Raw genomic sequence first — 25,616 nt, 5'->3', positions numbered from 1 at the left:
CTGTCACCAGTCAGAAAGTTGACCCTGCCCAGCCAAGGGGTAAGCTCTGCCCATTTTGCAGGGGACAGAACTGAGACCCAGAGAGGGAAAGGAACTTGCCCACCGTCACACAGCGCAGAAGTGCAAAACCCTAGGCTTCAATACCTGGGTTCTTAACCCCTTACTCAGCCTTCTCGTGCTTGGCATGCTGTTCCCTCTGCCAGAAACGTCTTTCCTTCCCCTGATTGCCTGAAAAGTTCCTGCCAGGTTCTGTGTCATCCCTTTGTGGCCCTTATAGGGTGAGGACAGAAGGGGTCCCATCAGACAGATGAGAAAACTGAAGCCCTGGGACAGTCAGGTACTGTGAGGGTGGACTGAGACTCCAGCCTCTCCTGCTTCCTTACAGAATCCCAGACAGACACACGGGCTCCCCGCAAAAGGCAGAGTTCCAGCCAGGGCAACTGCTCTCATCCAGAGAAACAGACAAGGGGGAACAGAAGTCAGATCAGATATTTAAAGCCACACTAATGTCCCCATTGGAAATAAGACTCAAAACTGGGTGCCTGTAGTCCCAGCTGAGGCAGGAGGATTACTGTAGCCCAGGAGTTGGAGACCAGCCTGGCCAACAGAGCAAGATCCTGTCTCTTAAAAAAAAAAAAATAGTAATAGGCCAGGCATGGTGGCTCATGCCTGTAATCCCAGCACTTTGGGAGGCTGAGGTGGGCAGATCATCTGAGGTTGGGAGTTCAAGACCAGCCTGACCAACATGGAGAAACCCCGTCTCTACTAAAAAAAACAAAATTAGCTGGGCGTGGTGTCGTATGCCTGTAATTCCAGCTACTCGGGAGGCTGAGGCAGGAGAACTGCTTGAACCAGGGAGGCAGAGGTTGCCGTGAGCCGAGATGGCGCCATTGCAGTCCAGCCTGGGCGACAAGAGTGAAACTCTGCCTCAATAATAATAATAATAATAATAATAATAATAATAATAATAATAATAAATTTAGAAAAACAAAAACCCAGGCACAGTGGATCATGCCTGTGATTCCAACATTTTGCGAGGCTGAGGCAGGAGGATCACTTGAGGTCAGAGCTCGAGATCAGCCTAGCCTTCACGGTAAACCTTGTTTCTGCTAAAACTACAAAAATTAGCTGGGTGTGGTGGTGCACACCTGTAATCCCAGCTACTCGGGAGGCTGAGGCAGAAGAATCGCTTAAGCCTGGGAAACAGAAGTTATGTTGAGCCGAGATCACACCACTGCCCTCCACCCTGGGTAATAGAGTGAGACTGTCTCAAAAAAGAGAGAGGAGAGAGAGAGAAAGAGAGAGAGAGAGAGAGAGAGAGACAGAAAGGAAACTCAGGGGGCCAGGGCTTGAGGCGATGGGAAGGTGGGAGGGACATCAATTTGGTTCCTTGCGTCTTTGGGCCAGGACTCAGAGACATCACTGCCACATCTGCCCATCTGTCTTGAATCTTAACAAATCCAACAGGCTACAGGCTATTCCACAAGCCACGGGAAGCCCCGAAATGCAATGTCACGGGGGTGTTCCTGAAGTAGAGGACCCTCCTAAGGCCTCTGAGGCCCAGAGAGGGGCAGCTCCCTGCCTAAGGTCACACAGCCAGTCAACAGAGACCTAGTCCAGAGGTCTGCGGACAGGAGCTATAAAAAGGACAGAGAGTGTGGGGTTTGCCCTCTGGGTGAGCAGGGAAGGCAGGAGTCTCACACCCCTGGCTTCCACTCCACACACAGCGTGTCCAGCTGGGGGCCCAGGGCACTGAATGACGGCCGCTCCTGTGGGCTAGGGGCCCAGCACAGCTTCATGAGCTCGTGAACCTGAGGGCCAGAAGAGAGACAATGGAGTCATGCCTGAGCAGTCGGAAGGACACGACTCCCATTCAGTTTATCTGTTTTTGTTTTTTTGAGACGGAGTCTCACTCTGTGGCCCAGGCTGGAGTGCATTGGCACAAGCTCTGCTCACTGCAACCTCCACCTCCCCGGTTCAAGCAATTCTCCTGCCTCAGCCTCCTGAGTAGCTGGGACTACAGGCGCCCGCCACCACGCCTGGCTAATTTTTGCATTTTTAGTAGAGATAGAGTTTCACTATGTTGGCCAGGCTGGTCTTGAACTCCTGACCTCCTGATCCATCCACCTCGGCCTCCCAAAGTGCTGGGATTACAGTCTTGAGCCACTGGGCCTGGACTGTTCATCTCTTTCAAGGCACTTATCACTACCAGAATTTTTTGTTTGTTTTGAGACAGGGTGTCACTCTGTTGTCCAGGCTAGGGTGCAGTGGCATGATAATGGCTCACTGCAGCCTTGACCTCCTAGGTTCAAGCAATCCTCCTGCCTCAGCCTCCCGAGTAGCTGAATCTGCAGATGCATGTCACCACACCGGCTAATGCTTGTTATCGTTTGTAGAGACAGGTTCTCACTATGTTGCCCAGGCTGGTCTGGATCTCCTGGGCTCCAGTGATCCTTCTGCCTCAGCCTCCCAAAGTGTCTGGATTATAGGCATGAGCCATCGGGCCCAGTCCAGAATGTTCTTATCAGCTTCTGCTAGTTACTGGGAGGACAGGTTTCTCTCCCCATCTGGGTCCTCAGCACCCAACAAGTTATGGCACACAGTTGGCACTCAATAACTGTGTTTGGCCTGAACAAATTAATTTATCAATGTCCAACTGCATGTCAGACGCTTCCACAGGGGTTATTATATGATTATAAACCATGAGAGGGTGGCATGTGGTGGCTCAGGCCTGTAATCCCAGCACTTTGAGAGGCTGAGATGGGCAGATCATGAGGTCAAGAGATCGAGACCCTCCTAGCCAACATGATGAAACCCTGTCTCTGCTAAAAATATAAAAATTAGCTGGGCATGGTGGCGCGTGCCTGTAGTCCCAGCTACTCAGGAGGCTGAGGCAGGAGAATTGCCTGAACCCAGGAGGCGGAGGTTGCGGTGAGCCGAGATCACGCCACTGCACTCCAGCCTGGTGACAGAGCAAGACTCTGTCTCAAAAAAAAAAAAAACAAAACCAAAAACGCTGGGTGCGGTGGCTCAAGCCTGTAATCCCAGCACTTCGGGAGGCCGAGGCGGGTGGATCATGAGGTCGAGAGATCGAGACCATCCTGGTCAACATGGTGAAACCCCGTCCCTACTATAAAATACAAAACATTAGCTGGGCATGGTGGCACGTGCCTGTAATCCCAGCTACTCAGGAGGCTGAGGCAGGAGAATTGCCTGAACCCAGGAGGCGGAGGTTGTGGTGAGCCGAGATCACGCCATTGCACTCCAGCCTGGTGACAGAGCAAGACTCTGTCTCAAAAAAAAAAAAAAAAAGTTAAACAAAATAATTTTTAAAAAAATTAACCAGGCATGGTGGTGTACACCTGTAGTCCCAGCACTGTGGGAGGCCGAGGCAGGAGGATTGCTTGAGTCCAGGAGTTCAAGACCAGCCTGGGCAACGTAGCGAGACCTCCATCTCTAAAAAATTATTTTTAAATTAGCCAGGTATGGTGGTGTACACCTCTAGTCCCTGTTACTGGGGATGCTGAAGCAGGGGATCACTTGAGCCCAGACGTTGGAGGCTGCAGCGACCTATGACTGGGCCCCAGCCTGGGCAGCAGAACAGAGTGCACTCCATCTCTAAAAAAACCAAAAAACCCATGAACGTCGCCACCATTTCTGGCGCACCAACTCTGTGCAGAGCTCTCAGATGAGCCCTCATAGGCACAGACGTCCAGGAGTCTGATCCTCCCTCACCCTATAAGGCATGACTATTCCCATTTTGGAAGAGGGTAAACTGAGGCTCTGCAAGTGCTCTGACTTGCCACACAGTGAGAGAGTAGCCAGGTGGGGGCCAGGATCCTCATCAGCCTCACATTCTTCTAGCCTTTCCTCTCAGTCCAGAGACTCAGGCGCTAGCTGGTTGCCCGAGACCCCGGCCCAATCTACGGACTGGGAAACTGAGGCTAGCCCTACCGTGCTCACCTCAGCCGGGCAGGCAGGAGGCGCCGGCAGCCTCTGGCCCTCTTCCAGCAGTTCCAGGAGGCGGCAGAGGGCGGGGACATCCCGCTCACAGGCCATCATCCGCAGGAACTCCTGGAGCAAAGCAGGAGGGCAGCTGGGAGAGGGGGGAGGGGGCACCCGTGTGGGAGGAGGGGCCATCTGTGACGGAGCGGAGAGGGGCTGCCTGCACTGTGGGGGTCAGAAAGGTGAGGAAGGGTCCTCCTCACTGGGGCCTATGATGCTGGGACCAGGTGACCCCATGCTAAAAAGGGACGCAGGTGCAGACAGGATGGAGATTGGCTACCAGGGCGGTGCGGGGATAAGGGGGCTGAGGGCTCAGGGAGCCGACTCACGGCCGAGGGGCTGCAGCTTTTGTCGCAGTAGCTGAAGAGCTCGTACAGGACAACCCCGAAGCTCCAGACGTCGGACTGGCGAGAGAATATGTTGTCCGAGAGGGACTCGGGGGCATACCTGGCGAGGGGACAGGGAGGTCTGAGGAAAGGACGGGAAGAGGGGGGCAGCCTTGGGATGGGGAACTGGTCGGGGTAGGTGGGGAATGTAAGCAGGTCAGTCCCATCCCCAGGGTCTCGGTTTCCCTGGCTGTGGGATGGGTGGATTCTCCAGCTTTGGGAGGTGCCTGGGAAGACCCCGGGCCGGGACGGGGGCGGGGCCACTGCGGAGGGGCGGAGATGGGGCGGGGCCAGAGCCGTGGGATGGGAGGGGCCAGAACTGGGGGAAGGGTGGGAACTAAGAGGGGGCCAGCGCTAAGGGGCGGAGCCAGAGTAGTTGGAGGGGTGGGACTGTGAAAAGTGGGCGGGGTCAAGGCTGGGAGCGGTTGACAGGGCAGGAAAGAGGGAGGAGCCAGTGCAGTTGAGGGGCGGGGCCCTGGGGAGTGGGCAGGGCCAGAGCTGGAGCGGAGGAAGGGCGAGGCTAAGGTTGCTGAGCAAACAGCGGGAGGGGCGGGGCCATGGCTGGGGGCGGGGTCAGCCGTGGGGAGTAAAGACGGAGCCTGGGCGCGGGTTCCCCACCAGAAAATGGGGCTCTGGCCCGGCTCGCGGACCACGTAGTAGTCTTTATCCAGGGGCAGCAGCTTGGCTAGGCCGAAGTCAGCGATCTTGACGTGTGCCTCGCTCTCCACTAGGATGTTCCGGGCGGCCAGGTCGCGGTGCACGCAGCGGCGGGAGCCCAGGTACTCCATGCCCTGCGGACCGGCGGGGTGAGCGTGCAGAGAGGACCCCAGGATAATCCGGCAGGCACCCCAAGCCTGACCTGGACTCTAATCCTAACCCAGACCCTCAGCCTAACCCTACCCACGAGCCATCCTTCACTGCAGTTCTGATCCTGAGCCAAGTCAACCCCACCATCCCCGAGACCTGGACGCAAACTTCACTCCTCAGCAGACCCCTGCCCAGGTCGAGCCAGCTGAGTCCCCACAGGTCTCAGGGCGCCCACTCGCACCTTGCAGATCTGCGAGGCGTAGAGGAGGAGCCGGCTGGCATCGAGATGCGCGCGATGCCGCTGCAGGAAGTCGCGCAGGCAGCCGCTGGGCAGGTACTCCATGACCAGACGCAGGCTCTGGCGGCCTGGAGGACGCAGGAGCTGTCACAGCAGGACCCGCCCCTGCTCCTCCCCCCATTCCCCCCCTTCACAGCGGGACCTCGTGTCCCTCTCGACCTCAGTTTTGCTGACTGTGACATGGAAACCACGACAGTGACACATTGCTAATATCTCTTGAGTACCTTCTACAACATACATTGATTTGTTTCTCTATCACGGTCAGGCACGGTGGCTCGTGCTTGTAATCCCAACACTTTGGGAGCCTCATTCGAGGTCAGGAGTTCAAGACCAGCCTGGCCAACATGGTGAACACCCATCTCTACTAAAAACAAAAATTAGCCAGGTGTGCTGGCATGCTCCTATAATTTCTGCTACTCGGGAGGCTTACGAGAATCATTTGAACCCGGGAGGCAGAGGTTGCAGTAAGCCGAGATTGACGGACTGCACTCCAGCCTGGGTGTCAGAGCGAGACTCCGTCTCAAAAACAAAAAACGTTGTAAATATCACAACGACCCATTTTTCAGCTGGAGAAACTGTGGCTCAGAAAAGTCAAGGTGGCACAGTTGGTAAGGGGTAGGGTCAGGATTCAAATCTGTGACCCATGAGAATCTGGATCCATAATCATGCAGGAGGGTAAGAATGTACACTTTGAAAAGCACCCACACGTCTTGGTTCACTCATCCAGGAGCTGGCTCACCCGGGCCGTAGCTGACACCACGGTACTTGACAATGAAGTCGCTGTGCAGCGCTTTGAGGATCTGGATCTCCCGCTGGAAGTCCCTCTGCTGGTCTGGCCCGCTGTGCTGCAGCTGTTTCACGGCCACCAGGGCACCTGTGTTGTCGCCTAGCGGGTCGTAGCGGCACAGCTCCACACTGCCGAAGTTGCCCTGGGGAATAGTGGGGCTGGTGTCCAGGCGCCCGGATGCTGCCCTGCCCTCTCCGACCCACCCCGGCCCCGCCCACCTTACCTTGCCCAGCTGTGAGATGTACTTGAGGTGTCTCTCCTCAAAGATCGTGGGGTCTTGGCAGGCATAGAGCTGGGTACCATTCCACAGCCCATCACGAGGTGCCAGGGCACCAGGTGTGGGGTCTGAGAGGAGCTCATAATCTGGGGCGGGGGCATGGCCAGTGGTAAGCAGCAATTCTCATCCTCTGGCCCCACTCCTGAGCTGACTTGCTGTGCAACCTCCAACTGCATAACAACCCTCTCTGTGCATATGGCAGGGCCATTGCAAGCCAAAGTCTACCTTGTGGAGCCTGGGAAAAGGTGTCCCCCACTCCGTCCCAGGCAAAGGACACCTCCTTGTGCAGTACACACCCTGTGCAACTCCCCATGGCTACAAAGACGAAGGACATCATGAGAACTCACTTCCCTCGTTCCACCGCTATGAAATGTGGCCACATGATTGCTCAGGCTGACGGACATGCTGGGTGCCCCTCCAGTCCTGGCCCATGGAAATCTAACATGGGACCCTCCACACTCTCTCTTTTATCTGCAGAGGATCCAGCAGGGACCCAAGGCCTGAGATGGGTGCAGACACAAAGTGAGAGGTTCCTGTGGGCCTGGACGCCCTCATTGAATGAGGACTAAGTATCGCATGGGGCATGGTTGTCTGTGCCTGTAGTCCCACCTACTCGGAAGACCGAGGCAGGAGGATTGCTTGAGCCGGTAATTCAAGACCAGCCTGGGCAACGCAGCAAGACCAAGCCTAACCCTACCCATGACATCACAGCTCTTCCCACCCAACCAGGCCCAGCGGGCACCCGCAGAGATGAGGCTGTTGAGGTCACGGATGATGGCTCGAAAGGAGGGTCTCTGGACTGGCTCGTAGTCCATGCACTGCTGAATGAGCAGGGCCAGCTCTGTCCACTTGGGGGCCGGCAGCTGCTGCCGATCCTCATAAAACTGGAGTTTCTGAGGGCGAGGGGAGGGGTCTGTCATCCCCAACCCACCAGACCCACCCCAACCTCCCAGACTGGTATCGGTCTGCCCTTCTGTCACAGTGGGGGCTCAGTGACCGAAGGCAGGCGGGGGGGGGGGGCTCTGACCTTAGCGGGATCCAGGGCGCTGATGGGCATGGTGACGCCACTAAACACCTCCCAGACGGTGGCGCCGAAGCCCCACTTGTCAGCTTCCAGGCTAAGTGTGTGGGCCTCTCGGAGGCACTCGGGGGCCACCCAGGGAATCCTGTCGGTGAGCACTGAGGGAATGGAAGCGCGATGAGGGATCCCCTTCCTTGCCCCACTCAGCCCCTCCCTCCTCCACCTCCAGGAACTTACTCTCCAGGCTTAGCACAGTGGGGCTGACCCCAGGGTCACTCAGCTTGATGAAGGGCGGGCTCCCATCACCGCCGTCCCGAGCCAGGAGCACTTTCCGGGCAGAGACATTGCCGTGGGGAAGGCCTTTGTCCTCCTAAGGGGGCCAGGCATAGGGAAATGCCAGGGAGGGTTTGATGAATGAAGAGTCTGTTTGGCAAACTCCTATACATCCTTCAAAACCCACTTGGTACGGCTCAGACATGCTCCAGCATCATCCCTGACTCATGACATCCTGTCTTGCCCCTTTAGTTTATTCCCTACACTGACCTGGCCGTGTCCCTCCCCTTCTCAAACCCATCCTGGTGCTCCCCAGTGCCTTTCACAAAGTGAAAGCACCTTAGCCTGGCAATCAAGGCCCTTGTTCAAGCTGCCCATGAACGTCTCTTCCACGCTGGCCCCCTGGTCTCCTGCCAACTGAACTGCCAGATAGACCCTAGTGGGGTGCAATACACTAACTAGCCTGCAGGCCTTTACCTAGGCTGTTCTCTCAGCCTGACGCACCCGCCTTCCTTTCTTTTCTTGATGAACTTCTACTCAACCTTCAAGGCCCCATCTCCAATGTCCCTTCTTCCAGGAAGCCTTTTCCCCTGCCTAGCTTCACCATTCACTACACCCCCTGACATCGATGAATGACTTGTTCCCTTCTAGTGTTCTCACAACCTCATTCTAAAATGCCCTCCCCTGGAACCCTGACCAAACTCCTATGCATACTACACAGCCCACTCCCAGTCCCCAGAGAAAGCCTTCCCTGCGAATGGAGGGTGGAGCAGGCAGAGGAGCACTCACCAGATAGTTGAGGGCATAGGCCAGCTGTTTGACCACCTGTAGCTTCCAGCTGGCTGGCACCAGGTGGCCACGCTTGCGCAGATACATGTCTATTGCCCCCAGGTGTACAAATTCCTGCACCATGGTGCCTGGTTGGCAGCAGGGAGAGGCAGGGTTGGGAGACTGAGCTGCACTTGGGTTGAGGATGCCCTGCCAACATCCTGGCTCTCACGGTCTCTCGAACGCTCGTCTGTCTGTTCCCTCCCCTGCTGCCTCTGTTCATACCATACTCACCCCTACTCCCACCTCCAGCTCCGAATGATTTGCTCGGAATTTCTGGAAGATGCCAAGCCCTGCTTCTTTTTTCTTTCTTTCTGTCCTCCCTCCCTCCCTCCCTCCGTCCCTCCCTCCCTCCCTTCCTCCCTCCCTCCCTCCCTCCCTCCCTCCTTTCCTTCCTTCTTCCTTCCTTCCTTCCTTTCTTCTTTCTTTCTTCCTTTCTTTCTTCTCCCTTTCTCTCTCTCTCTTTCTTTCTCTTTCTTCCTTTCCTTTCCTTTCTTTGTCTTTTCGTTTCTTTTGAGACAGAGTCACTCTGCTGCCCGGGCTGGAGTGGAGTGGCGCTATCTTCGCTTAGTGCAACCTCCACCTCCCAGGCTCAAGCATTTTCCTGCCTCAGCCTCCCACGTAGCTGGAACTATAGCATGTACCACCACACCCAGCTACTTGTGCCTTTTTGGTAGAGACGAGGTCCTGCCATGCTGGCCAGGCTGGTCTTTAACTTCCGATCTCAGGTGATCCGCCTGCCTCGGCTTTTCAGTTACGGGCGTGACCCACTGTGCCCAGCCTCTGTATCTCACTCCTAACCGTTTGTACGTTCTGCCTCCTCTGCCCAGAACACTCCTTCCTTTCCTAATTCGCACTTACCCTTGTCTTTCCAGGTTAGGATGCACCTGCGTCTACCCACACCATTGCCCGACCCCCAGGCCGGCCCAGCAGCCTCTCTGACCACCCACGATGCCCCCTGCTGCCCTCCTCACCCCTCATCACGCCCTGCCTGTCGCATTCTAGGCTCTGTCCCCAGCTCCCGGCCCATCCCGGATTCCCAACCAAAGAAACCAGGGCTCAGAAAGGTCACGTACAAAGCTGCAGAGATTGGAAAGCCAGTTTTGTCTGACTTCAGACCATTCTGGGGCTGGGCACAGGTGGGGAACCGGAGCTGCTTTCCAAGGAGTGATGTTGGAGAGACATGAATAAAGGGTCATGGACACGGCCCCCGTCTGGGGTGGTCCAGCACATTGCTGGTGCTGCCATACGGAGGCCCAGAACAGAGGCGGGAAGGAAAGCCTGGCCTTGGGTGAGGCGGGGGTGGGGTGGGGTCTCACTGTCTCCAGTCATGCACACGCCGTGCAGTAACACGAGATGCCGGTACGACACTTGGCTCATCAAGCTCGCTGCTTCCAGGAATGACTGGGGAGGGTGGGAAGAGAGAGAAGATGCGTGCGTTCTTTCCACGTCGACGATCCCAGATTTTGTGCTCACAAAGCCGCCTTAGGTGAAAACCTGCCCACAGGTTACCTCTGGCCCTGGAGCCTGCCATTAGTCCGTACAACACTACCATGATGATTTTCTTTTTTCTTTTTTTCGAGACGGAGTTTCGCTCTTATTGCCCAGGCTGGAGTGCAATGGCCCAATCTCGGCTCACCGCAACCTCCGCCTCCCGGGTTCAAGTAATTCTCCTGCCTCAGCCTGAAATCAGAGGTTGCAGCGAGCCGAGATCACGCCATTGCGCTCCTGCCTTAGTTTAGGGTACCCCCTCGAAGCCGATCCTGAGAGGAAGACTCCAGGACACAGCTCCAAGTAGCTGGGATTACAGGCATGCACCACCACGCCCAGCTAATTTTGTTCTTTTCGTAGAGACGGGGTTTCTCCATGTTGGCCAGGCTGGTCTCAACCTCCTGGCCTCAGGTGATCTGCCTGCCTCAGCCTCCCTAAGTGCTGAGATTACAGGCGTGAGCCACAGCGCCAGGTCACTACCATGATTTTCTAATACGGGATGGAAGTTCCCACTATAGTCTACATTTATTTATTAATATTAATATTATTATCATTGAGATGAAGTCGCGTTCTGTCGCCAGGCTGGAATGCAGTGGCATGTTCTTGGCTCACTGCAACCTCCGCTTCCTGGGTTCAAGTGATTCTCCTGCCTCAGCCTCCCGAGTAGCCGGGACTACAGGAGCCCACCACCACCACGCCGGGCTAATTTTTGTTTTAGTACAGATAGGGTTTTGCCATGTCGGCCAGGCTGGTCTCCAACCCCTGGCCTCAAGTGATCCGCCCACCTCCGCCTCCCCAAGTGCTGGGATTACAGGCGTGAGTGACCACACATGGCCTGTTTTGTTTTTTAGAGGCAGAGTCTCCTTTGTCGCCCAGGCTGGAGTGCAGTGGCATGATCGAAGCTCCCTGCAGCCTCAAACCCCTGTGCTTAAGTGATCCTCCCTCCTCAGCCTCCTGAGCAGCTGGGACTACAGGCACGTGCCACCACACCTGGCTAATTTTTACAATTTTTTGTAGAGACGAGGTCTCGCGATGTTACCTAGGCTGTTCTGGAACTCCTGGCTTCAAACAATCCTCCTGCCTCAGCCTCCCAAAGTGCTGGGATTACAGGCATGAGCCACCACGCCCAGGCCCTGTGTGTTTTTAAATTTCTCTGCGTCCATGACCCCCTCTCCAGCCAGCCCTGCCTCCGAAGGTCGGGTCCCCACCCCGCTCACCTCCATGCAGTTCTTGTGTTTGGCGTTCATCACCTTCAACAGCACCTCTGTCTTTCGGGCCTCCCCATCCACTGCCTCGTGGCGACAGCCCCGGTAAATCTTGGTGAAGGACCCGTGGCCCAGGCTCTCATGCTGGATGGTGAGGAGACAGCAGAAGGGCCCAGTGAGGGTTCCTGCAGGATCCCGGCCCACCTGAGACACCACTGCTGGCCCCATTTTACAGATGAGAAAACCGAGGCAAAAGAAACTTAACAGCACATGCCTGCGGCCACACATCGGCATCTCTGGACCCCAGACTGAGGTATCGCCCCATTTCCCAGGGCCCCTTACCCACTCCAGGCTGTCCGCGGGGATCTTGTGAAATGTCATCTGGCTCAGCTGGCACTGGGATTGGGGCTGAACCAGGGAGGACGTGGGTGGGCTGCGACCTCTCCGGACCACAATCAGGTTGGACTTTTCTATGGGGACAGAATGAGGAAGAAACACCAGAAATCAGAGCTGAAACGTCCCCAAGAAAAACCAGAAATCGGAGGTGAAATCAGAGGTTGCAGCGAGCCGAGATGACGCCATTGCACTCCTGCCTTAGTTTGGGGTACCCCCTAGAAGCTGACCCTGAGATGAAGACTCCAGGGCACGTGGTTTATTTGTTTTCGGTTGTCACTGCTGTTGTTGAGATGGAGTCTTGCTCTGTCATCCAGGCTGGGGGGTAGTGATGTGATCTCTGCTCACTGCAACCTCCACCTCCCAGGTTCAAGTGATTCTCCTGCCTTAGCCTCCCAAGTACCTGGGACTACAGGTGTGCACCACCATGCACGGATAATTTTTTTTCTTTTTTAAGTCTCACTTGTCTCCCAGGAAGGAGTGCAGTGGTGAGATCTCAGTTCACTGCAACCTCCACCTCCCAGGTTCAAGTGATTCTCCTGCCTCAGCCTTCTGAGTAGCTGGGATTACTGGTGTGCACCACCACGCCCGGCTAATTTTTGTATTTTTAGTAGAGATGGAATTTCACCATGTTGGCCACGCTGGTCTCAAACTCCTGACCTTAAGTGATCCATCTGACTCAGCCTCCCAAAGTGCTGGGATTACAGGCGTGAGCCACCGCGCCTGGCTGGAACATGATTTATTTGAAAGGAGATCCAGAGGAGGCTGGGTGCAGTGGCTCACGCCTGTAATCCCAGCACTTTGGGAGGCCGAGATGAGTGGATCACCTGAGGTTGGGAGTTCAAGACCAGCGTGTCCAACGTGGAGAAACCCTGTCTCTACTTTAAAATACAAAACTAGCTGGGTGTGGTGGCACATGCCTATAATCGCAGCTACTCGGCAGGCTGAGACGAGAGAATGGCTTGAACCCGGGAGGCGGAGGTCACAGTGAGTGGAGATCGCGCCACTGCACTCCAGCCGGGGCAACAAGAGCGAAACTCCATCAAAAAAAAAAAAAAAAAAGGAAGGAACAAACGAAGGAAGGAAGGAAGGAGGGAAGGAAGGAACGAAGGAAAGGAGATCCAGAAAGTCCCATAGGGATTTGGGATGAGAGACAGGGAAGGGAGGAGCCCTGCAGGGGCTTTACTGAGCAGGTAGCACTGTGGACAATGTGAACAACCAGGGCTCAGTTCTGCTAGCCCAGGCGTCCCCAAACTATGACCCGCTGGCCGCATGCGGCCCCCTGAGGCCATTTATCCAGCCCCCCGCCACACTTCAGGAAGGGGCACCTCTTTCATTGGTGGTCAGTGAGAGGAGCACAGTATGTGGCGGCCCTCCAACGGTCTGAGGGACAGTGAACTGGCCCCCTGTGTAAAAAGTTTGGGGGCGCCTGTACTAGAGATTCTGGGAGACTCTGAAGAACTCACATCTCAGAGTTGTCCCGACAGAGGGGTTTGTCTAAGTGAAATTCACCCAGAGGAAGAGCTGAGAGATGGAGAGAGGTTAGGTGCAGATGACGCGGCTCAAACCTAGCTATACCTAGATCAAGCCAGACCTGAAGGTTATTTATCTCTAACTGCTGAGCCAATAAATCACCTTTTCAGGCCGGGCATGGTGGCTCAAGCCTGTAATCCCAGCACTTTGGGAGGCCGAGGCAGGTGGATCACGAGGTCAAGAGATCGAGACCATCCTGGCCAACATGGTGAAACCCCGTCTCTACTAAAAATACAAAAAATCAGCTGGGCATGGTGGCACGTGCCTGTAATCCCAGCTACTCAGGAGGCTGAGGCAGGAGAATTGCCTGAACCCAGGAGGCGGATGATGCGGTGAGCCGAGATCACGCCATTGCACGCCAGCCTGGGTCACAAGAGCGAAACTCCGTCTCAAAAAAAATCACCTTTTCTCCCCTAATCCACCTTGACCTGCAGTTCCTGCCACTTGCCACCCACACGGGAGCTGTCACAGACATAGAAAGCCAGGGTCCCAGATCAGCTGCTCATTTCAGGGGAGGAGAGGGCTCACCTTTGGGTCTGGGAATACAGCAGGAGGTGAGGGTCACTGGGACCCCATCTACATGCAGCCCTCCATCCCAGCAGGTTGCCAGAAGCTCTCGAAGACTGCTGTAGGGTTGGCTGAGGCCAGCCAGAACGAAGGATCCTGTGGGGCTGCGCCGGATGAGGCAGCCCTTATAATCAGGACCGAGGGGGGTCTGCAGAGAAGAGTGAGCGTTCCCTGAGTGCGAGTGAGCAGCACCCTCCCTCCTTCTCTCCCTTCCTTCCTTTCTCTCTTTCCTTCCTCCCTCCTTCCCTCCCTTCCTTCCTTTCTATTTTCTCCCTCCCTCTCCCCTTTCTTTTCTTCTTTCTTTCATCTCTTTCTTTCCTTCTTTCTTTGACTCGCTCTGTTGCCCCAGGCTGGAGTGCAATGGTGCAATCTCTGCTCACTGCAATGTTCATCTCCCAGATTCAAGTGATTCTCCTGCCTCAGCCTCCCAAGTACCTGGGATCACAGGCCTGCACCACCACACCCAGCTAATATTTGTATTTGTAGTAGAGATGGGTTTCACCACGCTGGCCAGGATGGTCTTGAATTCCTGACCTCAGATGATGTACCCACCTTGGCCTTCCCAAAGTGCCGGGATTACAGGTATGAGCCACCATGCCCAGCCTCAGTCCCTCTTCTTAAAGCACCACAAACTCATTGCAGTCCCTAGACCTATGCATATGCTGTGCTCTTCACTGGGGGTGTCTTTTCCCTCCCATTCTTCAGGAACCAAATGCTGACTGATCTTTTAGATCTCAATTCAAACGTCACCTCCTCCAGGAAGCCCTTCACTACCCACCCTAGCAGTAGACAGACCTGAACGCAAACAGTGAGGAGGAAGCAGTCAAAGTCCTGGGGGCTGCGGCGGAGAACATAGGAGCCAGGAAGCGAGCCTCCGGTCTTAAGCTTGTTGATGGCAAAGTCCAGACTGTGGGGAAAGGTGACAGGGAAGGGGAAGGAGAGTCAGAGACAGGAGAAGACAGAGACCTGGGTTCAAATTTAGTACCTCTGTAGCCCTGGGATCTTTGCCAGGTGACACCCTCCCCCCACTTATCAAATCAGCCATAAGTCTTGGCCTCTTCCTGGGAGATTGTTTTTAAAAATAGAAACAGGGTCTTTCTTGGTTCCCCAGGCTGGAGTGCAATCCCAGCTCACTGCAGCCTCCAACTGCTGGGCTCAAGGGATCCTCCTGCTTCAGCCTCCAGAGTCGCTGGGACTACAGGCCAACCACCACACCCAGTTTTGTTTTTTTTTTCATTTTTTTTTTTTGTAGAGATGGGGTCTCTCTTGTTGCCGAGACTTGCCTCCAACTCCTGAGTTCAACAATCCTCCCGCCTTGACCCCTCAAAGCGCTGGGATTGCAGGCAGGCGCCACTATGCCCGCCCTTCCTGAGAGATTAAACAAGAGCCTGTAGGTGAAGGTGGGTGACTTGTCCCTCTCCAGGAAATGGCCCTGGGGTCTGAGAGAGAGTAGTGGTCGCCCTGCAGAGCAGAAGGAGACTCCAGCTTCACCGAGGCTGACTGTGCGGCGAGGAGAAGGGGAGGGGCCCTGCGCGCGGCCGCGGAGGTGGGAATGGAGGGCAGGTCCTTACGTGATGGGGCCATGGCACTGCTCGGCCACCTCCTCCAGCAGCCTCGGCGGGGCCACCTCCTTGCAGAAGAAGTGCTGGGAGTCCGTGGTCAGCCGGAAGTAGCCGTCCACCAGCGCCACAAAGGACAGGGCCTCGGGCAGCCCCGGGAACTCGGCCTCCTGTGAGGGACGAGCGTCGGAGCCCACTGCCACCTGAGGGTGCCGGTCCCGCCCTCGGGGTAAGGCCGGAGGGGAGGGGAGCCTGCACCCACCAAAATCTGATTGTCTGTCCTGGTGACAGTCACCAGACGGTGCTCCCCGGCCGGCCCAGCGCGCGGGGCCTGCTTGATGCTAATGTCTACGATTTCTGGAAAGTCGCAGAAGGGCTGGAGGTCCTGGGAAGGAGGGAAGGATAGAGGTGGGGACCCTGCTGTACCCCACCAACCCACGCCCACGAGCTGGAACACCCAGCCACTCCATCTCCTCTACCCCTTTCCCGCTCAACCCGGCCAAGCCCCGCCCCCTCCTGTCAACCCCACCCCTCTTGACCCCTCCCTCGCCCGTCCTCCAACGTCTCCCACCCACCCCCTGCCAATCCCCGCCTCCTTCTCTCTGCCAGTGCCCGGGTCCTCGATCTCCGCCCCGCTTCGCAGCCTCCCAGCTCTCGGAGCCTCACTCCCTGGTTCCCGCGCCCACCCACCCACTCCCCTCCTCAGCCCCTCCCATTTTCATCCCTCGTTGCTCAGCCCCACCCTTCACTCGCTGGCCCCTCCCACTACCGTAGTCTCCTCCCTTCTTAAGCCCCGCCCCTCCTTAAGCCTCGCCCACTTCCTCGACGCTTTCGCTTTGGCGCCGCCCACTCTGCGGCCCCTACCTAGCCCCGCCCCCATTGGCCCCGCCCAGCGGGGGTCCTCCCTCACCTCCTGCACTCCAGGGCTCCAGGCGAGGCCGCGGTCACCTGTCACGCGGAGCAGCCCCAGCCCGTCCTGGCCATCAGGGGCCCCGGGGAGGCCCACGTGGAAGGTCTCGGCGGCCCCGGCCGGATTCAGTCGCTCCAGGTCCATGATGTACTTGGCCATGAGCGACTGCCGGTCGGCCTGGCAGGAGGCCACGCGGCGCAGGGCCCTGCGCACGGTCCTCCGAATACGCCTCCGTGTCACGAAGCTCAGGCCCTGGATCAGGTCGCGCAGGCTGGGGGGTAGGCAGGCCTTGTAGCTGCGGAGGTTGGAAGGGAGGGAGCCGGCCCTTAGTGTGGGGAGGGGTCCCCGCGGGGACACACACAAACCCAGGCTTTAGCCCAGGGGCTGGGGTGTGGCCCCAGGTGGGGTACGAGGCACATAGGGACTCTCGTTCAGGGGCAGGTATGGGGACTGGACCTCAGAATAGGGGAGGGCCACTGGCACCCACAGGTCGGACAGGGACCCCACACGCCTTTTAGCTGGGGAAGGTCAGGTGTCTGTCCAGCTGGAGCCTGGGGGAGGGGAGGGCTGGGTTCATGGGAGGCCCTGGGTCATAGGAACACCCTGAAAGATTGCAGGGGAGCTGCATGGTGGGAGCCTGGCACCGGATGGAGCCCACGTTGCGCACTCCCAAGCAGAGGCGGTCCCCACAGCCTGGTGGCTCTCACCTGACAGTCTTCAGCAGTTCTCCTGGCCGCTGGGCCTGCTCTCTCGCCATCCGGGCCAGGTCCAGCACGGCCAGGCTGAGACACTCACCCTGCTCCTTGAGGCTGAGGCCCACAGGGAGGCGTCCATTCACTAGGTCACTGCGGTGCTGGGGGCACCCCACAGGGAGCATTAGCTGAGGCCACCCAGCTTCAAGCCCTGATGTTAACCTGCAGAACCCCCAATCCTGGGCAGACCCGCACCCCTGGACTGCCACAGGGAGGGTCAGATGAGGTCCAACACGATTGCAAGCCAGCCCTGACGTTGCCCCTTGGACGCCCAACCCCCTGGGCCAAACCCCAGGCAGAGCCCCACCTGGGCAAAGAGGTACTCCAGGACTGGCAGGTCAAGGACGGCGCTGGCCAAATCCTTTCGCAGCCCAAAGCGGTGGCACTTCTCCAGCCCACACCAATTGGGGAAGTAAAAGCTGTGAGAGGGGGAAAGAACCCTTCGCTGAAAGTGAAACCTAGCTTCAGTAGGAGTGACGGTGTGGTGGAGGCGGTGGGGGGCAGATTCTACAGAGGCCTCACAGAGCCCAGTTTGTACCTTTAACTTGCTGTGTGTGTGACCTTGGGCAAGTGACCCACCGTCTCTGGTCTGTTTCCTCATCTGAGAAATGGGTAGTGATCATGTCCCCTCCCTGGGATGGAGGTGTAGGCACCTCGAAATGCAAGGAGATAACATTGTACAATCCCTGGGGTTTGGGGGCATGCTTCCTACCGAATCCTGTAGCACAGGACATGGGTGGTGGCATCCTCCACGGAGAAGATGTGGCTTGGGGGGAACCAGCAGGACAGGTCCTCAGTGGCCAGAGCAAAGAGGGAGTGGTACACAGGCAGGATGCCTATAGGAGGCGGTTCCATCAGCACCCTCCTGAGTCACCTCACCCATGCCCTGCAGGAGTGCCAGGCTCATACCCAACCGTCCAGATCCCTTCCATACCACAAGGGATGACCAGCTGTCCCCTTCATGTGCAGGTCACACTTTTCAGTTTTTGCACAGACCATTCCCTCTGCCTCAAAGGCCCACCCTTCACACCCTTCTCCATTGCCAAATTCCTACTCATCCCTCAAAGCCCCAGCTCCAATGCTGATTTCTGTAGGCATCTATTCCAGCTCCCAATCTTGGTTTCACACAGCCTTATCCTTCCCTCTGGCCGGATCTTCTAGGGATGCACTCACCACTGGCCTTGGCAGCCTGCACACAGAGGTCCTCAGCCAAGTGGTCCCCATAGGAGAAAGATAGGCGCTGGGGGGGGCCTGGGCCCCTAGCGGGCAGCAGCACATGCAGGGCACCAGCTTCCGTGGACAAGAGGCTGCAGGAACGCTGCGGGATCAGAGGCATCTCTTCGCTTGGAGGTGCCATGAGTGCAGCTTGCCTGGGACACAGAGAGGCAGCCCCTCAGTCCTGGCCAGAGGGCACTGGACTTATGGAATAAGGGGAGCATGGAAAGGCATGCTGGAGGCCGGGCGCGGTGGCTCATGCCTGTAATCACGGCATTTGGGAGACCGAGGTGGGGGGCGGGGTGGGGATCATGAGGTCAGGAGTTTGAGACCAGCCTTGCCAACATGGCGAAACCCTGTCTCTAAAAAGTACAAAACTTAGCTGGGTGTGGTGGTGCGTCCCTGTAATCCCAGCAACTTGGGAGGCTGAGGCAGGAGAATCACTTGAACATAGGAGGCAGAGGTTGCAGTGAGCCGAGATAGCGCCACTGCACTCCAGCCTGGACAACAGAGTGAGACTCCATCTTAAAAAAAAAAAAAAAAAAAAAAAAAAAAAAAAAAAGGGCCGGGCACGGTGGCTCAAGCCTGTAATCCCAGCACTTTGGGAGGCCAAGGCGGGTAGATCACAAGGTCGAGAGATCGAGACCATCCTGGTCAACATGGTGAAACCCCGTCTCTACTAAAAATACAAAAAGTTAGCTGGGCATGGTGGTGCGTGCCTGTAATCCCAGCTACTCAGGAGGCTGAGGCAGGAGAATTGCCTGAACCCAGGAGGCGGAGGTTGCGGTGAGCCGAGATCGCGCCATTGCACTCCAGCCTGGCTAACAAGAGCGAAACTCCGTCTCAAAAAAAAAAAAAAAAAAAAAAAAAAAAAAAAAAAAAAAAAAGAGGCCAGGCGTGGTGTCTGACGCCTGTCATCCCAGCACTTTGGGAGGCCGAGGTGGGTGGATCTCGAGGTCGAGAGATCGAGACCATCCTTGTCAACATGGTGAAACCCGTCTCTACTAAAAATACAAAAAATTAGCTGGGCATGGTGGCGCGTGCCTGTAATCCCAGCTACTCAGGAGGCTGAGGCAGGAGAATTGCCTGAACCCAGGAGGTGGAGGTTGCAGTGAGCCGAGATTGCGCCATTGCACTCCAGCCTGGGTAACAAGAGTGAAACTCCGTCTCAAGAGAGAGAGAGAGAGAGAGAGAGAGAGAGAGAGAGAGAGAGAGAGAGAGAGAGAAAGCCTTCTTGAGATGAGCCAAGGAGGAAACTGGCCACCTGCTTCCCAGCCCCCAATACCTCCCACCCTCTTGCTCACTTGCCCTGAGAAACCTCAGCGCTCAGGGAAAAGGGTGGGGCTTCAAGGGCCCTGAAAAGAATCGGGGAGAAAAAACAGGTCACTCAAATTGACCTGAATGAAGAAGATCCGAGAAAATGTTGGGGAAAAACCAAAAACCCAAAAACCTGCATCCCAGCAGGCACAGTGGCTCACGCCTGCATCCCATCACTTTGGGAGGCCAAGGAGGAAGGAGAGCTTGAGACCAGGAGTTTGATTTTTGTTTTTTTCAGACATAGTCTTGCTCTGTCACCCAGGCTGGAGTACAGTGGTGCAATCTCAGCTCACTGCAACCTCCGCCTCCCAGGTTCAAGAGATTCTCCTGCCTCAGCCTCCCCAGTAGCTGGGGCATTCCAGGTGTGTGCCACCACGCCCAGCTAATTTTTTTGTATTTTTAGTAGAGATAGGGTTTCATTATGTTGGCCAGGCTGGTCTTGAACTCCTGGCTTCAAGTGATCTGCCTCAGCCTCCCAAAATGCTGGATTACAGGCGTGAGCCACATCACCTGGCTGAGACCAGGAGTTTGAAGCCAGACTGGGCAAGATAGTGGGAGCTCCTCTCAAAAAGAAAAAAAGCCTTGTAATCCCAGCACTTTGAGAGGCCGAGATGGGTGGATCAGTAAGGCTTGGAATCTGAGACCTAATTTAGCAGGGCATGGTGGTATACCCCTATAGTTCCAGCTACTTGGGAGGCTGAGGTGGGACGATGCCTTCAGCCCTGGAGGTTGAGGCTACATCAAGCTATGATCACACTACTGCACTCCAGCCTGGGCAACAGAGCAAGACTATCTCTCTCTCTTAAAAAAAAGAAAATACAAATACAAATACAGGCCGGGCGCGGTGGCTCAAGCCTGTAATCCCAGCACTTTGGGAGGCCGAGGCGGGTGGATCACGAGGTCGAGAGATCGAGACCATCCTGGTCAACATGGTGAAACCCCGTCTCTACTAAAAATACAAAAAATTAGCTGGGCATGGTGGCGTGTGCCTGTAATCCCAGCTACTCAGGAGGCTGAGGCAGGAGAATTGCCTGAACCCGGGAGACGGAGGTTGCGGTGAGCCGATATTGCGCCATTGCACTCCAGCCTGGGTAACAAGAGCGAAACTCCGTATCAAAAAAAAAAAAAAAAAAAAAAAAAATACAAAATACAAAACCATGTTCCAAAATAATACCCTGGGGCTGTGGTGGGGCGGCATTAATGAGGTTTTTGGTTTTGGTTTTGGGATGGAGTCTGGCTCTGTCCCCAGGCTGGAGTGCAGTGGCGCAATCGCAGGTCACTCCGCCTCCTGGGTTCAAGCGATTCTCCTGCCTCAGCCTTCCAAGTAGCTGGGATCACAGGGGGCACCCGCCGCCACACCCAGCTAATTTTTGTATTTTTAGTAGAGACGGGGTTTCACCGTGTTGACTAGGCTGCTCTGGAACTTCTGATCTCAGGTGATCCACCCGCCTTGGCCTCCCAAAGTGTTGGGATTACAGGCTTGAGAAAACACGTGGGGCCAAATGAGGTTTAAGACACTCAGAAGACTAGGACCCCTAGGACTCAGCTTTCATAGCTGTGAAATGGGCTGACTCCCCAGCAGCCTCAGTGAGGCCGTTTGCTCAGCCCAATCCAGGCCTAAAGGGTCAACTCAATTAATCTGCATTAATTCGTACACTTCCTGATGATGTGCTGGGAAGCAATCAACAAATGCCTGTTAAACCCAACAGGAAGGGCAATTGGCACAGTGGTGTGTGGTGGTGGTTACCGTGGGAAGGGAAGTCTTGCAGGGGAAAGAACCTTACGGCCGGGCGCGGCGGCTCACGCCTGTAATCCCAGCACTTTGGGAGGCTGAGGCGGGCGGATCACGAGGTCGGGAGATGGAGACCATCCTGGCCAACATGGTGAAACCCCGTCTCTACTAAAAATGCAAAAAAATTAGCTGAGCATGGTGGCGCGTGCCTGTGATCCAAGCTACTCTGGAGGCTGAGGCAGGAGAATCACTTGAACCCAGGAGGCGCAGACTGCAGTGGGCCGAGATCGCACCACTGCACTACAGCCTGGGCGACAGAGAGAGAGACTCTGTCTCAGGAAAAAAAAAAAAAAAAAAAAAAAAAAAAAAAAAAAATCCTTACCAAAGGGACACTTTGATGTCACCGATGTCCATACAAAGAATGAGCACATTCTTAGTCCCAGGAACCTTGGAGGAGCCCCATGTCTCCCAGAGACAAATCCTATACTGATTCTTTTTTTTTTTTTTTTTTTTTTTTTTTTGAGACGGAGTTTCGCTCTTGTTACCCAGGCTGGAGTGCAATGGCACGATCTCGGCTCACCGCAACCTCCGCCTCCTGGGTTCAGGCAATTCTGCCTCAGCCTCCTGAGTAGCTGGGATTACAGGCACGTGCCACCATGCCCAGCTAATTTTTTGTATTTTTAGTAGAGACAGGGTTTCACCGTGTTGACCAGGATGGTCTCGATCTCTCGACCTCGTGATCCACCCGCCTCGGCCTCCCAAAGTGCTGGGATTACAGGCGTGAGCCACTGCACCTGGCTTATCCTATACTGATTCTAACGGCAGAGGCTGTGATGCCTCATTTTGCCCTTTATAGAAATAAAATCACGTAGCGTGTCCTCTTTCTTATCCTCGACATCAGCCAATCAAGTGTTTTTGTTGTTGTTGTTGTTGCTACTTGTTTTTGTTTGTTTGTTTGGACAGATTCTCCCCCTGTTGCCCAGGCTGGAGTGCAGTGGCGCAATCTCAGCTCACTGCAACCTTCACCTCCCAAGTTCAAGTGATTCTCCTGCCTCAGCCTCCCAAGTAGCTGGGATTTCAGGCACCTGCCACCACCATGCCTGGCTAATTTTTGTTTTAGTAGAGGTGGTGTTTCACCATGTTGGCCAGGCTGATCTCAAACTCCTGACCTCAAGCGATACGCTCGCTGGCCTCAGCCTCCCAAAGTGCTGGGATTACAGGTGTGAGCCACTGTGCCCAGCCTCAATCAAGTTTAAAATAAAGCTTCGTTGGCAGTGGCACCCCAACGCAATCCCAGCCACTTGGTGGGCTGAGGCAGGAGGATAGCTTGAGGTCAGGGGTTAGAGACCAGCCCGGACAATGGAGACCCCTTTCTCCAAAAAACATTTTTAAACAAAATGTTGTTTTTTAATATTGAAAGAAAAATAAAGGAAAAGTCAGAGGTGATGTTTGGGCCCAGAATTCTGAAAAATGTTTGTAGAAACGGGGTCTGGCTCTGTTGCCCAGGCTGGTCTTGAACTCCCGGCCTCAAGCTACCCTCCCGCCTCAGCTTCCCCTTTTTATAGTACCCCACATTCTGCATCCTGGCATGGTGGGACACCCTGTGTCTGAACAAGGAAGGCTTGGAGGGCCTGGGCTGGGAGCCCCGCCCCACAGTCCCCCCCACAACTCCGACCCCCACCCCCACCGAGCAGCCCGTGGCGCATGCGCAGTGACTCCTCCGCGTCCGCAAGGCAGGCAACTCGCGGACCTCGGTGGAAACTGAGGAGGGAGCGCCTGGGGGTTGCGAGTCTCCGCTCCTGTCTGCCTGGCAGCTTTCCTCCGAGGCCTGGAAGGGCGAGCTCGCCTTTGCCCTGGCAGCACCCTGCGCCAGCCCCGCCAGCCCCAGCCACCACCGTCCTCCCCCAGGGTCCGGGCAGAGCCCGGAGGCATCGCCAGCTCTTACCCGGCAGGCAGCGATGGGGCGCTCAGAGGGAGGGCAGAGCCGGGAGGCAGCGAGAGGAAAGTCCCACTCGGCTCCTTCCTGTGTGGGCCCCTTGGTTTCCTGAGCCACTGTCATTTACCGAAAGTAAGGGCCCTGTGGGAGACGGGGGCGGGGAGGCAGCCGAGGAGGGGTAGAAAGTTCCGGAAGCTTCTGCGACAGCCGCCCGGCTCAGACAGGCTGCTGGAGACCCCTGACCCGAGGGAACTGATGATAGCACAGAGAAGGGTCAGGGTCACACGGGGGCGGGGGGCTCAGCCCACTCCAGACCCACCTGTGAAGTGGGGCCCTAGCCCGGCCCTAGCCTGGCCTCAGTTTTCCCATCTGTAGCATGTGTGAGTCGGGCACCCATTGGAACTAATTTTGCACCCAGGGAAGGAAACCGGGCTGGATTTGCCCAGGAGGGAGGCAGGGAAGTAGTTCCAGAGGAAGGTCGAGTTCCTCTTTGAGGTATTTCTTCCTTAAGACTCAGGGAGACGATGGGTGCAGTGGCTCATGCCTGGTATCCCAGCACTTTGGGAGGCTGGGAAGGCTAAGGTGGGCGAATCACTTGAGGTCAAGAGTTCGAGAGCAACCTGACCAACGTGGCGAAACTCTGTCTCTACTACAAATACAAAACTTAGCCGGGCATGGTGGCACATGCTTATAATTGCAGCACTTTGGGAGGCCGAGGCAGGCGGATCACTTGAAGTCAGGAGTTCGAGACCAGCCTGGCCAACATGGTGAAACCTCATCTTTACTAAAAATAGGAAAATTAGGCAGTGGTGGTGATGCCTGTAATCCCAGCTACTCAGGAGGCTGAGGCAGGAGGACTGTAATCCCAGCTACCTGGCAGGTGAAGGTTGCAGTGGGTCGAGATCACACCACTGCCCTCCAGCCTGGGAGACAGAGCAAGACTCTGTCTCAAATAAATAAATAAATAAATAAATAAAAGGAAGAGGCAGAGGGTCCAGGCAGCATTCAAAACCTGGGCCAGTGTTCTTAGCTCCACCTGGAGGTAGAGCTTCAGGAATAGATTGAAGAACTCATGACCAGGTGCAGTGGCTCACATCTTAATCCCAGGACTTTGGGAGGCCCAGGTGGGAAGATTCCTTGAGCCCAGGAGTTCGAGACCAGCCTGGCCAGCATGGTGAAACAGCATCTCTACTAACAGTATAAAAATTAGCTGGGCATGGTGGCACATGTCTGTAGTCCCAGCTACTCAGGAGGCTGAGGTGGGAGAATCACTGGAACCCAGGAGGCGGAGGTTGCAGTGAGCTGAGATCGTGCCACTGCACTCCAGTCAGCAATAGAGTGAGACTCTGTCTCAAAAACGAAAACAAAAACTAAATTTAAAAAAATAAATACGCCAGGAGGCGGAGGTTGCGGTGAGCCGAGATCATGCCATTGCACTCCAGCCTGGGTAACAAGAGCGAAACTCCGTCTCAAAATAAAATAAAATAAAATAAAATAAATACGGAATACATTTAAGAAGTTGTGGCCAGCCACAGTGGCTCACACCTGTAATCCCAGCACTTTGGGAGGTTGAGGCAGGAGGATGGCTTGAGCCCAGCTGTTCGAGACCAGCCTGGGCAACATGGTGAAACCCCATCTCTACAAAAAATATAGTAATAAGAAAAAGAAGAAGCTGGGTGTGGTGGCATGTGCCTGCAGTCCCAGCTACTGGGGAGGCTGAGGTAGGAGGATCACCTGAGCCCGGGAAGTTGAGGCTGCAGTGAGCCATGGTCATGCCACTGCACTCCAGCCTAGGGCAAAAGGAGTGAGACCACGTCTCAAAAAAAAGTCATCTTCATCTCTGTAACTCAGTCACAAATCTTAGCACAAAAATGGTTTGGGTAAGTATTTTGTTGACTTTAACTGTTGAGTCACCCAGAGATACTTCTTGGGCACAGCCTTCGTACAGGGAATCCAGGACAAAGCAAACCCAGTCCCTGCCCAGGGGAGCTGACAGTCCAGTAGGGGAGATGGCAATAAACAAACTATTGCCCAATAATTATGTCCGTTGCCGCTGGAACCAGGCTGCTAAGAGAGAAGACTAAGTCTGGGAGGGCTTCCCAGAGGAGGTGGCTTTGATACTGAAATCCAGCAACAAATGGGACTAGCCAGAGAGTGACCTGAGTGTGTGGGAGTGTGGGGAGTTCTGGCAACGGGAAAAGCCCAGGCAAAGGTCAGGAAACTGCATGAATTCAGTGTTCCTGAGAAGAGCAGGGTGTCAGGGACACAGGGAGCTGAGACTCATTTGATGGCACGGGTGGGATCTCGTGCGTCAAGGGAAAGAT

General features: G+C 55.6%; 1 protein-coding gene across 1 annotated transcript; it reads right to left on the bottom strand.

Moving 5' to 3' along the window:
• Positions 1-1,615: 1,615 nt before the first annotated feature.
• Positions 1,616-23,380, bottom strand: JAK3 (Janus kinase 3). Its single transcript, XM_003942274.4, has 24 exons — positions 23,302-23,380; positions 18,266-18,462; positions 17,805-17,928; positions 17,400-17,511; positions 17,048-17,193; positions 16,341-16,635; positions 15,693-15,815; positions 15,443-15,600; positions 14,667-14,778; positions 13,833-14,019; positions 11,721-11,848; positions 11,391-11,522; positions 10,002-10,086; positions 8,644-8,771; positions 7,819-7,951; positions 7,588-7,739; positions 7,303-7,453; positions 6,507-6,646; positions 6,236-6,425; positions 5,440-5,564; positions 5,010-5,182; positions 4,335-4,452; positions 3,964-4,074; positions 1,616-1,811 (listed from the first exon to the last, which is right to left on the bottom strand). The coding sequence occupies exons 2-24, from the start codon at positions 18,447-18,449 to the stop codon at positions 1,698-1,700; spliced, it is 3,321 nt and encodes a 1,106-aa protein (XP_003942323.3). The 5' UTR covers positions 18,450-18,462; positions 23,302-23,380; the 3' UTR covers positions 1,616-1,697.
• Positions 23,381-25,616: the final 2,236 nt, after the last annotated feature.

The sequence above is a fragment of the Saimiri boliviensis genome, chromosome 14 (assembly GCF_048565385.1).
Source record: "Saimiri boliviensis isolate mSaiBol1 chromosome 14, mSaiBol1.pri, whole genome shotgun sequence".
NCBI lineage: Eukaryota > Metazoa > Chordata > Mammalia > Primates > Cebidae > Saimiri > Saimiri boliviensis.
The sequence above is the reverse complement of the archived record's forward strand: the minus strand, read 5'-3'. Positions and strand labels throughout refer to the sequence as shown.

What these genes read in the sequence shown, in the direction of transcription:
- JAK3 (XM_003942274.4), bottom strand. Translation starts at nt 18,449, where the DNA reads ATGGCACCTCCAAGCGAAGAGATGCCTCTGATCCCGCAGCGTTCCTGC. An exon ending in TCCTCACTGTTTGCGTTCAG is followed by an intron (nt 14,020 to 14,666) that starts GTCTGTCTACTG and finishes TCTTCTCTGCAG; the next exon opens with ACCCCCCTCGGTCCTGATTA. An exon ending in CCTATGCCCTCAACTATCTG is followed by an intron (nt 7,952 to 8,643) that starts GTGAGTGCTCCT and finishes TGGCCCCCTTAG; the next exon opens with GAGGACAAAGGCCTTCCCCA.